Source organism: Stigmatopora nigra, chromosome 1, assembly GCF_051989575.1.
Source record: "Stigmatopora nigra isolate UIUO_SnigA chromosome 1, RoL_Snig_1.1, whole genome shotgun sequence".
Taxonomy (NCBI): domain Eukaryota; kingdom Metazoa; phylum Chordata; class Actinopteri; order Syngnathiformes; family Syngnathidae; genus Stigmatopora; species Stigmatopora nigra.
The window spans coordinates 9029921-9044097 of record NC_135508.1 but is presented as its reverse complement, the minus strand read 5'-3'; the positions used below and the strand labels follow the sequence as shown (position 1 = coordinate 9044097).

Genomic DNA, 14177 nt, shown 5'->3' with positions numbered 1-14177 from the left:
TTACCCATTTCCCTTCCCCCAACCCTCAACCATTGCAGGAAGGAAATAGCTAATCCAGCAGCGTATACAGGAAATGAGAAGATATCTTTTGATTTGCAGGAAAACAAAACTTGTCATAGCCACGTGATCTAACCCTGTATTTCTAATGAGCAGTTTTTTTTAAATCACCCATAACCACTTTAATCTAAAAAAAAGGGTAATATTCATATTGACCGCCCTTTCTAAATGTTGACACATATTTTCCCATCCGGGTGTGTCAATGGAAACATATCTTACATTAAGATAAGGATGGGATTATTTATTGACTGATGTAGTGGCCATCTTCCTTTCAGTGGTCATACCCCAGCAGAGTCAGACTACCAGTTGCTGGAAATTGCCCGACGACTTGAAATGTACGGCATTCGTCTGCACCCGGCAAAGGACCGCGAGGGTACTAAACTCAGCTTGGCTGTGGCCCACACTGGAGTGCTAGTTTTCCAGGTATGATCCACACAGAATGTGAAAAATACTCTGTAGTACAAAATATGGCAACATTTTCCAGATATAAAAAGGTTGGGGCTGTAACCCAGAATATAATCTTAATGTATCGAATTAAAAATGCCATTGTGAGTGATGAAACTGCTGAAGAATTTATTTGAGGGTCTAAAACAGATGGAAACAGTGACAAAGCATTATAAAATGTTGCTGTTATGTGTTTCATAATCCAATGTGGAGTTCTTTCAGGCTTTTTATGAACTCAAATTTAAATGTCCAAACCATGCTAACACTTGAAGTGTTACATAGTCCTCTGTAATGGAATGTTTCTTATTTCTGGAAATATGATTACAGGGTTACACAAAAATAAATGCCTTCAATTGGTCCAAGGTTCGCAAACTCAGCTTCAAACGCAAGCGGTTTCTTATAAAGCTGAGAGCTGACCCAGCCGTAAGTTTTCTCCTGGTGTCCTCCTTCAAAATGGTTTGCATTGTGGGGCTGTTGTTGGCTGTCTCTCCTTACACACTCTTCTCCATCTTCCAGCAAAGTGGTCACCACGACACCCTTGAGTTTGCAATGGCTAGCAGGGACTGCTGCAAGATCTTCTGGAAGATCTGTGTGGAGTACCACGCCTTCTTCCGACTCTTTGAGGAACCCAAAGCCAAACCCAAGCCCATCCTCTTTACTCGAGGATCCTCATTCCGCTTCAGGTAGCAACCCTTGGAAACCCACATCTCACCACACTATTAGGGCTCAGTTCACTGCATGCAAAAATTCTCTCATTTTTACGGGAAGGTTTCATTCATAATTGTCATGTAAATATTCCCTTAATTCCTTATCCATGACCTCCTTTTGTGTCCCTGTAGTGGTCGGACCCAGAAGCAGATCATTGATTATGTAAAGGATTCTGAGCTTAAAAAGGTTCCATTTGAAAGGTAAGACTGTTCTCCTCATTTGAATCTTGCCAAGTCTTGACCCCATTCCCACACTTTTATATAACAATGTGCAATATTTTAGAATTTACCCTGACCTGGACATGACTTTTTATATTTTTATATTTTACTTATTTATGTTTTTTACTGGCAAAATGCACTTTGTGGAGTATAACCACCAATTTCATTATACGCAACTGTGTATAATGACAATAAAGCCTTTTGATTTGGATTCTATCAGGAAGCACAGTAAAATACTCTCCAGTAGCAGCATCCCACATCGGTCCTCTTCCCTCAGATCACCAAAGGAGGTAAGGAATTCTTTTTACCGGAGATGGTTAAATGTCAGAGGCCATTAACGAAGCTTCTGTTCCAATGTCATGCAGAGTGACACTGCTGTGCCGTTAGGAGATCGAAGAAATTCAGCCGGACACGTGGACTCTACTGGTACGCAGGAACGGCCAGGGGTGACGTGTACCACCAATGGCTTGCATGACATCCTTGCAGCTCCCGGCTCGGATGCCAGACAGAACCGCAAAGATATGGTCTCCCCAGCAGATCAGCATCTCCTCAATCCAGGTCCATCCTGCAGGGCAAACAAGGGCAGCAGTTCTTCCATCCCTTACATAGACTGCAGTGACATAGACAGCGAATGTGATGTCACAAAAAGCAACGTAGGGGGCCACCAGGCAAATGGCAGGAATGAGCAGCAGGCTAATAAGCATAAAAATTGTAACGATCACAATGGCGAGGCAAACGGTAGTTTGTTCAGGCTGGTTAATGGCTTCTACCACACTAATCATTCGGGTTTTAGGCAACAGCAGGACATAAAGATACATCAGCAAGGTTTGCTGGCTAACAGAAATGGCAGCGACCAGTCGCAGTTCAGCAAAATGAATGGTAGCCACGAAATCAACGATGATGACAGTTTGTCAAATAATAACAGTGGTTCTTATCTTGGCCGTATGCCGCTCCACAGTACGCTGTTAGATGAGGTCTTTCAGGGTCGTGAGAAACGAGCAACACGACTAGGGCGGCCATTTGGAATGGGCACTCAGAGCCAATGCTCGAGCCCAGTGATGAGCAGCTTCCACCAACGCACAAACTCGCTCGGTCACACCGAGTTGATGAACGGTCACCCTCGATGGGATGACGCCGGGCATTTTTTCAGTAAGCGTCCCGGTGGCGCCGCCGAGGCCCCAACTGTCCCTCCACCCAATCACTATGGCAGTTACTCCCCCGTCAACATCATCTCCAACCGCACTCCAACACATTTGGCCAAACAGTGCAACAACAACATGCGCAATCGCTCTGATACAGATCCATTTATTCTCAGCCAACTCACTTCCACACCTATCTATCATACCAACCCACATCACACCAGGCTGCATGCTCAGACTCCATGTTCGGCCCCTCTGGAACGAAGAATGATCCTAACTAACGGCAATCACACCGGCAACCTCCTAGTCCCGGGTCAGGCGCGTTCCAATACAGTGCAGCGGCTGTATGGCCGTCAGGGTAGGCCTTCAGCCCAAAACAATCGTAGCAATCTAAACCAACCGGTTCAAATGATAGACGGCTCTACCAGCAGCGGCAGCGACACTAGCGACACAGAGTCCGATACTGGTAGCAGCACGTACGGGCAACCTCTTTTGTTCGGTAACCCTGCCGCTGTCAGCTCCATGAATTCCGTCAATTCCAACGGCTTGACCACCTCTCCGCTTCCCCATTGCAAATTCAACCTGGGGACCCTCCAACTGGAGGATGGTAATGACGGAGCGGGGGAGCCAGGTTGCTATAATTTCAATAATGATGGCCGTGTTTTCAGCTGTTAAGGCTGTCAACACCCTTGGGCATGGGTTTGACAACTTTTTGCTTGTTTCTAATATATTGCGCGGTTAAAAATACAGTGGGGAAATCAAATATTTGATTAATGGATGCAATGGTGGGGGGTGAAAGCGCCTTAATGAAGCCCTCTCCCTGTAATGTTATTTGGGCAAAAGTAAACTGTTGTTTAATCATGACTGCAGGGTTAGCTTGCAGGCACTACAAGATTTCAACTTTTTACAGTGTGGCATGGAAACTGTTTTCTTGTTGAGGGAGCTCGCAGTTGCCTTCACATGAATTTCCTGCCATGTATTTTGAGACTGTTCCTTCACCCTTTAGACTGATGCAAATTTGTAGTCATTTTGTCCGTCATCCAGTATTGTTTTGACCATGGTGCTATGGAAATGAGTGAAATAAGAACTGAATTGCTTGAACAGATGTGATTTATGTGTGCAAATTGAGGTCAGGAAAGTTGGACTATTTCTGGTACAGTGTAGTTCAATTCTGGCTGTCTTATAGGGGATGACATAATGGTTTCACTCAATTTGTTTTAACTTTCCTATGATGCTAAATCATCGTACTATTGTTAGAGGACAGAGCTATAAGATGGGCAGGAAATTAAATACTGTTGATTATCACCATCTATTATTATCACTGTACTGTCTGAATTGTTTGAATCTATACATTCCAGACAAGTTAAGCGTGGTTGATGCACATAAGTGATTTGTACGGTCCATATATGTCATTCTCGATTAATGTTGGCCCAATATATTGGTGCTGAAAACTCGTATATAGCCACAAAACAGAACTATGGAATGAAAATGTTGGTTTGGAATAGTGATTTATGGTTTAGGAACACTTAAGGGCTAATTTGTTGTTGTTGTTGGCAGGTCAGATGACATTACAGATTTTCTGGCATCTTGCTTGAGGCTGATCCTGCGTGGAAGGTTGTTGTTGAACAATGTGCCATAACCCCTTTTCTTGCTTTGCGGGTAAACGCCAGAGCTCTACAAAATATCTGATGTCGCTGACCTAACTTCAAAGATTTGTCACATTTATAGTCGCTTTGTTATTTGTTACCTTATTGGCATGTTTAGGCATAGAGGTGAGGTTGTTTGTTTATACTCTAATGTTGTATTTGTCGTCTTGTGCAATATCTTAGGTTTTAGTTTTATGTCAAAGCGGAAGTAACGTGAGGACATTTGACTTTGGGGTATTCGTATATGACAGTCTTCCCTTTGATCATGGTATTGAGAGCAATTATTTTGGATAATCCTCATTTGTTAATGGATTGGTCTCACTGTGGAAGTGTTCACCACCTTTTTGAGCACTTTCCCACTTTTGTAGGAAGGACTTTTATTCCATTTTGTATTTCAAATTAGAGACACTTAACTGATGTATTTGTATAGACAAGTGGCAGTTAGAATATCCTTTATAATCATTTACTATACATATTTTTGATATGCTCGGACACATTGGTGGATGGCGAGCCTTTTCTAGTCTTTACCCTGTCACACCTTTCCACTGACAGTAATCAAACATTTACCCATCCACTTCATTCTGTCTGCTTGGCTCGGTTTCTGGCATGCAACCCTACACACACACACATGCACAAAGACTATCTGTGCACACTTTTCTTGGTGTCAGGTTACCTACCCTGCTTTGATTTCTCTCGTAATGTTGCCACATTACCGAATTCTGTATCAACCTGCTGTTTGTTTTTACATTTCTTTGCCATGCTTCCAAAATGAGGCCGTATGTGAAGAATGTACATTAGAAAATTGCTTGCTAAATTTCTTTCACTGAATTACTTTTTCAGCTTGGCTTGTTCTGACGGAAAGTTAATACTTCATGCTCCTTCATGTCACTTTTTCAAGCATGGTTTCTGTTTTTCAGGGTGTTTTTTTTTTTATTTTCCCCTCCTACAATGCATGTTAACCAGAGTGACACCTTTTTTTTCTGTTATTCTGGTCTGTTTTTGCTCACCTTGTCACTCACTGTTGAGGGCTTTCAGGTGGTTCCAAAATGTTTGAGAAGGTTAATAGTGTCGATATACAGTGTCACAATGTATAATGTGTCAAATGTTTTTCTCCAGCACAAATTCCTTTGCAAATACGTTGGAACCATTTGCCCTACGTTTCCTCACTGTGCACATGCAGAGGCAATAGAAAACTGCCTCAACTCCAGATTTGGGATGGTGACAGATAGATTAAAGTGAAGTTACAGTTAATGCACATTGGAAGTGACATAGAATTGAAAGTACAGACCGTTTTAAAGGTGATAGTGTTGTTTATTTCTTGATAAAGTAAGGACACACAGACATGTACATCCTGGAGTTGAGTCAATTAGTCTTTTCCTCGCATTAAGCACATTTTAATATGCTGTACATAACAACATCAACTATATGTTAACATTATAGATTGTGATTTTGTACTTTTTCAAGATAATCAGAGCCAAATTTGCTCGTGCAAGTGTTAGTTTCTCTTTTCGTGCTGCCTTTGCAGTATACCAGCTGTTAGTGGGATAACAAGGTGTAGAATGTTTTGTATATTTATTTGTTTTATCTTGCATTGTAAAATTAGAACTTGAAATAATCATTGGGTGTATGAAGGTCAAGCTGCACCAAATAGAACTGCTACACACATGTATACTATTCCTAACCATTTGCATTATGCAAATTAAGGACACTTTTCTTCTGTCTTGTAACTTTATTTTCTGCACATCTGTCATCTTTTATTTTTTCCAACTCAAAATTCAAATCTGCTGGATAGGGATACTCTCCCTTCATCTCTGTCTTTAACACTGTAACCTATTTTTCTGCACTAGCATTCATTAAAAAAACAGATCTAATGTAAAAAAAAAAAACGTGCATGTTTCGGGACCATAGGAGTTGGGAATGATCTGTTCCTGTCTCCGGACCCTGCCTGTCTCCTTACACAACTTGACTTACACATTGAAAGGACATCCACCATCCTTCCTGGCACATTTTTGTTTTTTAATGGTTGTTCATTGTATGCATGTGCTTGGCTTATAGGCTCCTGCCCTGTTTTACTTGTTTTTGGGCACACTGGGGTAAGTGGTGACAGACTCAGTGGTTTGCCACCGGCGTGTGGATTCTGGGAACTTTACAACCGGGCAAGTATTACATCGCAATGTCATAGTTAGTAGTTGTATACATAGTGTAGTGACATATACTACGTATGTAGTTCAGACTGCAATCTTCCCGCACCACTTGATGTCTTTTATTCTCGTAGCCTGGCTTGCCACTAACATTGATTCTCATTACTAACGCATCTACTAAATCCTTTCTTAGCAAAGATTTCATTGCCTACTTGCGCCCTTGTGGAGGAATATGTTGGGATTCAAGTTGGCAGTGAGTTTTTTAGACAGTAGTCGTGCTTGTTCTGGAGTCAAATTAGTCAAAATCCATGTGTATGTCCTCCATCTACTTTCTTTTATCTTTACCTGCACATCCACATCGGTTTCTCCATTTAACGTTATTTTTCCCTCCCCAGGAAGTCCTGCCTCTGAAGCCTTCCCACTGAAAAATCACCACCAGGTTGGCAACGCCAATGGCATTCTGAATGGAGAGGTTTCCGCAGGTGTTGGCTTTTTGCCCCCAAGTCAGTTGTCACCTCTCACCACCCCTCTGCTTGGGGATGCAGGATATGTCCGTAATGATGATGAAGAAGAGGCCAGGAGGAAGGTGAGTGTGCGAAACAACGATATAAAAATGGAATCGATTGTTTTAAATATGACATGAAAGTTTGTCAGATGACTCCATTCCGAATCTTTGATTGTGTCCAGAAGTTTCCTACAGACAAGGCCTATTTCATCGCAAAGGAACTTTTGACTACCGAGAGGACCTACCTCAAAGAACTACAGGTCATTACCCAGGTGAGGTTAATAAGGACTTAAGGAAATAAATGATAATACAGGAAAGGATAATGCCATTTAAAATGGTATTCCCTTCCAAAATGATGACTCAGGTTGTCTCCCGCTGTCTCACAGCTGTTTTGATGTGAAGAAAAAGGCGTGTATTGCATTCTTTATGAAAAAAATATACATATATATCATTATTTGCTATGGCTGGCATTGCTTAGTGTTCAAACTGCAACTCATTAAACTGTCTCACCCTTATTTTTCCTTTTTTTTGCTTGTGTTCATGCCAGTCGTTCAAGAAAATGGCAGAAAAAGATGAAGAAGCGTTTCCTGTTGCTGTTAGCGACCTAATATCAGCCAACTATGATCCAATCCACAAGTTTCACAAAGAGTTCCTCACCGAGGTGGAGCAAAGACTCGCACAATGGTCAGTATCCGTGTCTCCGTGTGAGGTGTTGAAAGTCCAGGATATCACAATCTATTTGGCAGTTTGGACATTTGTCTTCCCTTATCTTTGGTTTATAACTTCACCTGTGTAAACCACATTCTAATAATATAAAACTAATTGTGTGGGTATTAGAGTATTTTTATTTTTAAGTATTAACTCATTGGCTGCCATTGCGAGGGATAGCAAAGATTGTTCGATCGCTCTGCCAAACAAAAAAAAAAAGATAATAATAATAACTATGCAACCTTTTCAGAAGATCAAAATCTAATGGGAACATATTTTCATGACCACAAAAATCTTCTTGATGGATGTTGTAATAAGCAACAAAACAAAAGTAAGAAATTATTAAATAAATTACTCAAATACCGGAACATCCTCGGTATCAGCAGATCTTGAAAACTTAGGTGATAAAATGGGTGATTGGGACATTTGAGGCAGCCAGCATTAAAGGTGATACAAACCAGAAGAATTGACGGGCGCTCTTAATTCATGTGATTTATGTCAATGAAACATTTTGCCTTCTCTATTTTCAGGGAGGGTCGTTCCAATGCACACATTAAGGGAGACTACCAACGAATTGGCGATGTTCTTTTAAGGAACATTCAAAGTCTGAGGGTAACTGAGCTATATTTACAGCTATTGAGGAGCTAGCCCCCCAGTTTAAACTTTTATTCTCCACTCTTAAACCTACAGCTGCTGACAACTCATTTACAGAAACATTCAGAGTGCCTGGTGGAGCTTGAACGAGCTTGTAGGTAAGTATATTGTAACTACAGCTCCTCAGAAATAGATTTTTTTAATTACAAGTGGGAGTCTTGTCAAGTCACAAACAATGTTGTTGTTGGTGGCGTGTACATTATGTTTTTTTATGTAGTATTCTGTTATTTGCGCACAGATCAGAATGGAATTTGTTCGGTACTTTCTATAGGTGAATGCGCATCAAACATGAGAGCTATTTTACAAAGTTTCCATGTATAATCTTCATTGAATTTGATCCTAAAACAGAAAGTCGGCACTTATGATTTACTTTCTCGGGCCGCACAAAATGATGTGGCAGGCCAGATTTGGCCCGCGGGCCGCCACTTTCACACCACTTTCCACATCACATGCAAACAAGCCACTCATATTTTTCCATTTTAACTGATAAGGTCCAATCTAAACACATTTCAAAGCAAGAAAAAAATAGATTGACCTAAACCTACCATGTGTTAATAGCTAATGAATACTATTTAAAGTTAAAGCCCTCTTCCTCCATTTGACTATCAGGTCCAGTCGAAAGGCAGAAGCTCTGTGTGGAGAACTGGAGCAGCAAAAAGTGTGCTACCTCCCCTTCAACATCTTCCTCTTACGTCCTCTCCACCGCCTGCTGCACTACAAACTCATCCTGGAGAGGCTCTGCAAGCACTATCCACCCACTCATGATGACTTCAGGGACTGTAGAGGTGCCCAATCCTGCTGCTACATACTTGTCTCTCTCTACATAGCATATGTGTCAATACTCAAGACATAAATAGACACAAAAAAAGTATTTGTTTGTGGGGAAAAAAATATTTCCCCTCTTTCTGGACACTCTTCTCTTTCTACATTTCAAAATGCACTGAAACATTGAATATAAGTATTAAAACATTCAGGGAATGAGAAATTTGACATAACTGACATTTAATACATTTAAAATAATAGAAATGTCATGTCTTACATTTACTGGCTCTCAGCCTTTCAGTTCACAGTTAGCTCTCCAGCTCTCAAATGAAATTTCACGCTCACTTTTTTCATTTCAACCCTGCAGCCGCCCTGGCAGACATCACAGAGATGGTACTCCAGCTACATGGTACCATGATGAAGATGGAGAACTTCCAAAAGCTTCTCGAGCTCAAAAAAGATCTGACTGGGATCGACAATCTGGCCATCCCTGGCAGGGTAAAGACACTTGATTTCATAAGAAGTATACATCCTTGATAATAAAATACGTAACACATTTCCATGTTGGGCTCGCAGGAATTCATCCGACTTGGATGCCTCAGTAAACTCTCGGGGAAGGGCCTACAGCAGAGAATGTTCTTCCTGGTAGGACCTCAAATATACTTTAATGCAAGGGTGTCAACAAATTCACCTTTGTTCTGGCCCCTAACCTAGTTATGAGCCATTATTTTGACCGACCCACATTCATTTTCATATATAATATTGACATTCCTTTTTTTTTCCACATTCTCTAGTTCAGCGATTCCTTGGTGTACACTAGTCGGGGGATGAGTCAATCGAACCAATTCAAAGTCCACGGCCAGTTACCTCTATTTGGCATGACGGTATTTCACTGCTTAAAGCAATATATTCACCTGAAGGACATTTTATTGACAAAGTTAGTCCTTTTCACATGTAGATCACAGAAAGCGAAGAGGAGTGGGGCGTCCCTCATTCTTTCACCTTGTTTGGACAACGTCAGTCAGTGGTGGTGGCGGCCAGGTACTTTTCAACACATGTTTGTACAATGGATTATTTTCAGGATTTGTGTTGCCAGTTTTCTTTTTGGAAAATATTTGCTCACTTCTCAACAGGAACTTGACTTGTTAAATACACTCCTCATCTTTCAAGTCTATTGTTTAATAATATCGTGTGTTTAAAAGACACAGTCGCTTTCTCACAACTCCCTCCTTGTTACCAGCTGTGCAGCCGAGATGGAGAGGTGGTTGGAGGATATCAAGATGGCCATTGACCTTGCTGAGCAGAGCAATGGCCCCCATTTGGATCTTCTCTCGGGTAGCCCTTCTGATAGCAGTTAGTACTCTTTGTCATTCACTTTTTAAGCCTTCCCCCGCCTCTGGCCCAATTGGGATAGGCTCCAGCAACCCCCGCGACCCTAATGAGGATAAAGCGGTCCTGAAAATGACATGAGATGACATATTTACTGAAGCAAAGCTAGTCGTGTCTCGAAAACAAAAGTCATATTTGAACTGTCTGTTGTTCCCCAGAGCAGCTGGAGGAAGGCGGGGCCGATCACGAGTCCGAGGAGGAGTTGTGTGGATCGCGCTCGTCTCTGGAGCGACAAGCTCAGCGTGGTAATACCACAGTTCACGTCTGCTGGCATCGCAACACCAGCGTGTCCATGGTGGACTTCAGTATTGCTGTTGAGGTAAATGGCCAGAGCTGCCGACTTCTCCGGAATTTCAGGAGTTTGCTTTGGGCAAGCAAAACAAACTCTGGTACTCCTGACAACCTCCTTAAACTTTGGAAATTCCCCAAAAAACTGTCACCTAATTGTCTTTGTTTTTTTTAAATAGCAACCATTTCGAAAAAAGTGCCAAATTTCCAATTTAGATGCCTTTCCATTAGTGGTTCTGGAAGCACGTTTTGATTAGCAAAATCTTATATCATTTTTTTTTTTTATCTATAAAGGCACATATATATATTAAACTTTTTTCATGTTTCTATCCACAGCAGAATTTAAACTCATCCACTAGTAATTCTCATTCAGTACCTTTTGTATTTCAACTTTAACAACTATGTTTTCTAGTACACGTATAGTGAGATATTGCCACCCACAATTTCAATTTCCTTTACTTCCGTATAAGCTTCAAATCTGACTCCATCTGTCCACTTTATTTAATGTCCAAACACACCCCTTAGGCAAAAAAAATCCATTCTTTCTGGTCCTTGTTTATATCTTCCCATTCATCCACATGTGCACCTCTCTTTCCAGAACCAGCTCTCGGGGAACCTGCTAAGAAAGTTCAAGAACAGCAACGGTTGGCAGAAACTCTGGGTGGTCTTCACTAACTTCAGCCTCTTTTTCTACAAGTCACACCAGGTTTGAGAAATGAAAAGGGCGCTTACACACGTATTATTGTTTTACTGGGTGATGTAGCCCCCTAATATAGTGGGTAACAAAGATGAAGAGTCTTAAACCCTTTTGTGCATGTAATAATACTGGTTGTAATGGAGGTCTCCCGACAGGATGACTACCCCCTGGCCAGCCTTCCTTTGCTCGGCTATGCCGTCACCATCCCGTCTGAGTCTGAGAATATCCACAAGGACTACGTCTTCAAACTTCATTTCAAGTCTCACGTCTACTACTTCAGATCAGAGAGCGAGTACACGTTTGAACGGTGAATAGTTTCAAACTAAGATACAACATTTGTAGCAATGTGGTTATTTGGGTTTCCTGATAAGAATTTGTGATTAACTTCAAATGCATGATGTTTTTTGTTGGTCTATTTAACTTCATCCTCTCTATACACAGGGACAATAGTCTAATTTTATCTCACTGTATTTTCCCAGATGGATGGAGGTCATCCGCAGTGCCACCTGCTCAGCAAACCCCTCCCTGTCAAACAACAGGAAAGACCAATATTGATTAAAGCCACACAGGGTGAAGTTCTGGACTCTCGGTTGCATTTTAACCACAAAGACTTCACAAAGAATTCACACCAAATCATGCCTCTTTGCACAAATTTCAGCAAATAGGCTCTTTATGCCAAATATGCACATACATACACACCTGAGGTTCTTCACTTTATGCACAGCCTTCTTTGTATTCGTCCTGGCCTTTTTTTCTTGGTCACCTTAGCAACTCTTGCTCACGCATTCCCATTCCCAACACAAAGCCATCTGAATCATTTCACATTTGTCTGTGCACAATCAAGATAAAAATGTACAAAGTGTTTCTTAAGCAGTTTAGATACAAATTTGGTTTATTTAATGAAAATTTACATACACTGTAGTGTGTCCAATTTCAAACAGAACACGTCATTTTCCCTAGTTTTGCAGAGACCTTTTGTATAGTACTTTGATACAATGTGAGAGGAACAGGGTGTTTCCTTCGTATTTCACTTTTGACAGTTTTGTGTATCATCCATAGAAAACAAACAACTAAATATTTTCCCTTCTACAGCTCTGACAATTTCTATTCGAAATAAAGATGACAATCTGTTGGAATTTAGAATCAAGGGTGTTTACTGTTCAGACGTTTAAAAATAATAATAATTCAGTTAGAATCAAGTAATGTTTGAACATTATCTACTCTATTAACTTAAAATATTCAGTTTTTGAATAAAAGGTATAGAAATATATTTTCTTCACTATCTATCGATATTTGCACACATAACTTACATATGAATCGTCTTTGTCTAATAACTGTTAGTTTTAGGCCTACTTGCTAGTATAAACAAATTAACCAGGCAGTGATTTAAAAACATTGAAGATGGAGATCAGATCATTTTGGCTACATTTTTGCAGGTTGGTGCGCTGAAAGAAATGTAATGACGAGTATGAATCTTTGAGTCAAAGTTGTTGTAATAGAACAACACTGTACGACGGCATCCATGTCAAGTGTCTCGGTATCGCACGTATTCAAGGCCGTGAGGACCACAGGAATCGTAGCTCTTGTAGTGAGGCAGCGAGACCCATTCCGGCTTGTATGTGGTCGTGCTGTACACAAAAGCCTCGATGACGTCCCCTACAGCAGACATCTCCTCGTCTTTGCCTTGCCCCAGCCACTCTTCGACCGCAAGTGTCACCAGAGTTCGCTGATACATGGTGGGCGTATTTTCAAAGTCATCCAGAAAACTCAGCATTGGCTCATCCACTCTGTAGAGCTCACCGTGAACCCTGTGACCCAGGCTTGGCAGGTTAAGGAGAAAAGGAATGTTGTACTCGCCAGCAATCACTAGAGGGAATTTCTCCATTGTGATGGCAGAGGCAAGCAAATGCGCCTGTCCAATGCTCTTGTTCAACATGCGGAAGTGATTGGGCTGCCCACTCTTCAGAGTCCCATAAACGAAGATTCGGGCCATGACTTCTGAAATGGCAAAACATTACACAAGCAGCAAAGTTAATCATTCATTCTATGTTAATGATGTTTTGTATATTGCTCTTTATTCCCAACAAAAGTGGGAAAAATATAACAATTTGTTACGTGCTTGTTTAAGTAAGGTTGAGGGCGTAGTGAATTGACTGCTACTTTATTACACCATTTCAGTATCAGATTTTCTTGTAATATCAATCCTATAACTTGGCACTATTTATAATATGATTTTTTTTTTAACTCTATATAGAAAGATTTTGACTTTTTTAAATATTTAGACTGCAATGCAAGTGGGCCTATTAAGTATCAAAGTGTGATTTGTTTAATTTTGTGCCTTGAAGCCATAATACAAAACAAAATTAAGTAATTTCACATGACTTCACATCTAAATTGGGCATTTACTTTTTGATGAAAAATAGTGTTAAAAAACCCCTTTGAGACTAATTGGTTGAGATCTCATTATCTTTCTTTTCACATTGTAATTTATTTCTTATTTTTCAATGTAGAGAATCACACCCTCACACAGTTTGTACCTGAATCTGCATATTTTCACATGGTCATTTCTAGTAACCAATAACAGCGTTTCCCTTGCAAGGTACACAAAACGTTGATTTTATCACTGTAGCGATGTATAAAAAGACTTTACCTGAAATGCAGATGAATATCCACAACAGTTAAATCGAGAAGCGAAACCCGAGAAACATGACCCACTTCGGGATAAATATCCTTCTCAAAGATGCGTGTTCTTACGCGAGATCTGCCCATAGAAATATATACAGTAACCGCCCATTTACAATCATCGTGTGTCAACTTCGCC

The 14177-nt window shown here is 40.7% G+C and overlaps 2 protein-coding genes across 3 annotated transcripts in view; one reads left to right on the top strand and one right to left on the bottom strand.

Annotated features, from left to right (window-relative positions):
• The window catches only part of LOC144196123 (FERM, ARHGEF and pleckstrin domain-containing protein 1-like), a 26684-nt gene extending 14192 nt beyond the window's left edge, over nucleotides 1–12492 (top strand). The window contains exons 8-28 of one of the 2 annotated variants that reach the window (XM_077716184.1): nucleotides 333–480; nucleotides 829–924; nucleotides 1018–1184; nucleotides 1341–1409; nucleotides 1648–1717; nucleotides 1793–1985; nucleotides 6749–6939; nucleotides 7041–7130; nucleotides 7406–7542; nucleotides 8097–8178; nucleotides 8257–8318; nucleotides 8830–9005; nucleotides 9350–9480; nucleotides 9559–9627; nucleotides 9777–9866; nucleotides 9941–10023; nucleotides 10223–10317; nucleotides 10530–10690; nucleotides 11258–11365; nucleotides 11512–11663; nucleotides 11836–12492. In XM_077716184.1, the coding sequence (XP_077572310.1) occupies nucleotides 333–480; nucleotides 829–924; nucleotides 1018–1184; nucleotides 1341–1409; nucleotides 1648–1717; nucleotides 1793–1985; nucleotides 6749–6939; nucleotides 7041–7130; nucleotides 7406–7542; nucleotides 8097–8178; nucleotides 8257–8318; nucleotides 8830–9005; nucleotides 9350–9480; nucleotides 9559–9627; nucleotides 9777–9866; nucleotides 9941–10023; nucleotides 10223–10317; nucleotides 10530–10690; nucleotides 11258–11365; nucleotides 11512–11663; nucleotides 11836–11911 (2446 nt within the window). In that variant the 3' untranslated portion in view covers nucleotides 11912–12492. Of the gene's footprint in view, nucleotides 1–332; nucleotides 481–828; nucleotides 925–1017; nucleotides 1185–1340; nucleotides 1410–1647; nucleotides 1718–1792; nucleotides 1986–6748; nucleotides 6940–7040; nucleotides 7131–7405; nucleotides 7543–8096; nucleotides 8179–8256; nucleotides 8319–8829; nucleotides 9006–9349; nucleotides 9481–9558; nucleotides 9628–9776; nucleotides 9867–9940; nucleotides 10024–10222; nucleotides 10336–10529; nucleotides 10691–11257; nucleotides 11366–11511; nucleotides 11664–11835 lie in introns of both variants that reach the window. The other variant, XM_077716138.1, reaches the window with a different exon arrangement.
• LOC144196375 (gamma-glutamylaminecyclotransferase-like) lies at nucleotides 12231–14177 on the bottom strand. Its single transcript, XM_077716534.1, has 2 exons — nucleotides 14007–14177; nucleotides 12231–13354 (listed from the first exon to the last, which is right to left on the bottom strand). The coding sequence occupies exon 2, from the start codon at nucleotides 13347–13349 to the stop codon at nucleotides 12882–12884; it is 468 nt and encodes a 155-aa protein (XP_077572660.1). The 5' UTR covers nucleotides 13350–13354; nucleotides 14007–14177; the 3' UTR covers nucleotides 12231–12881.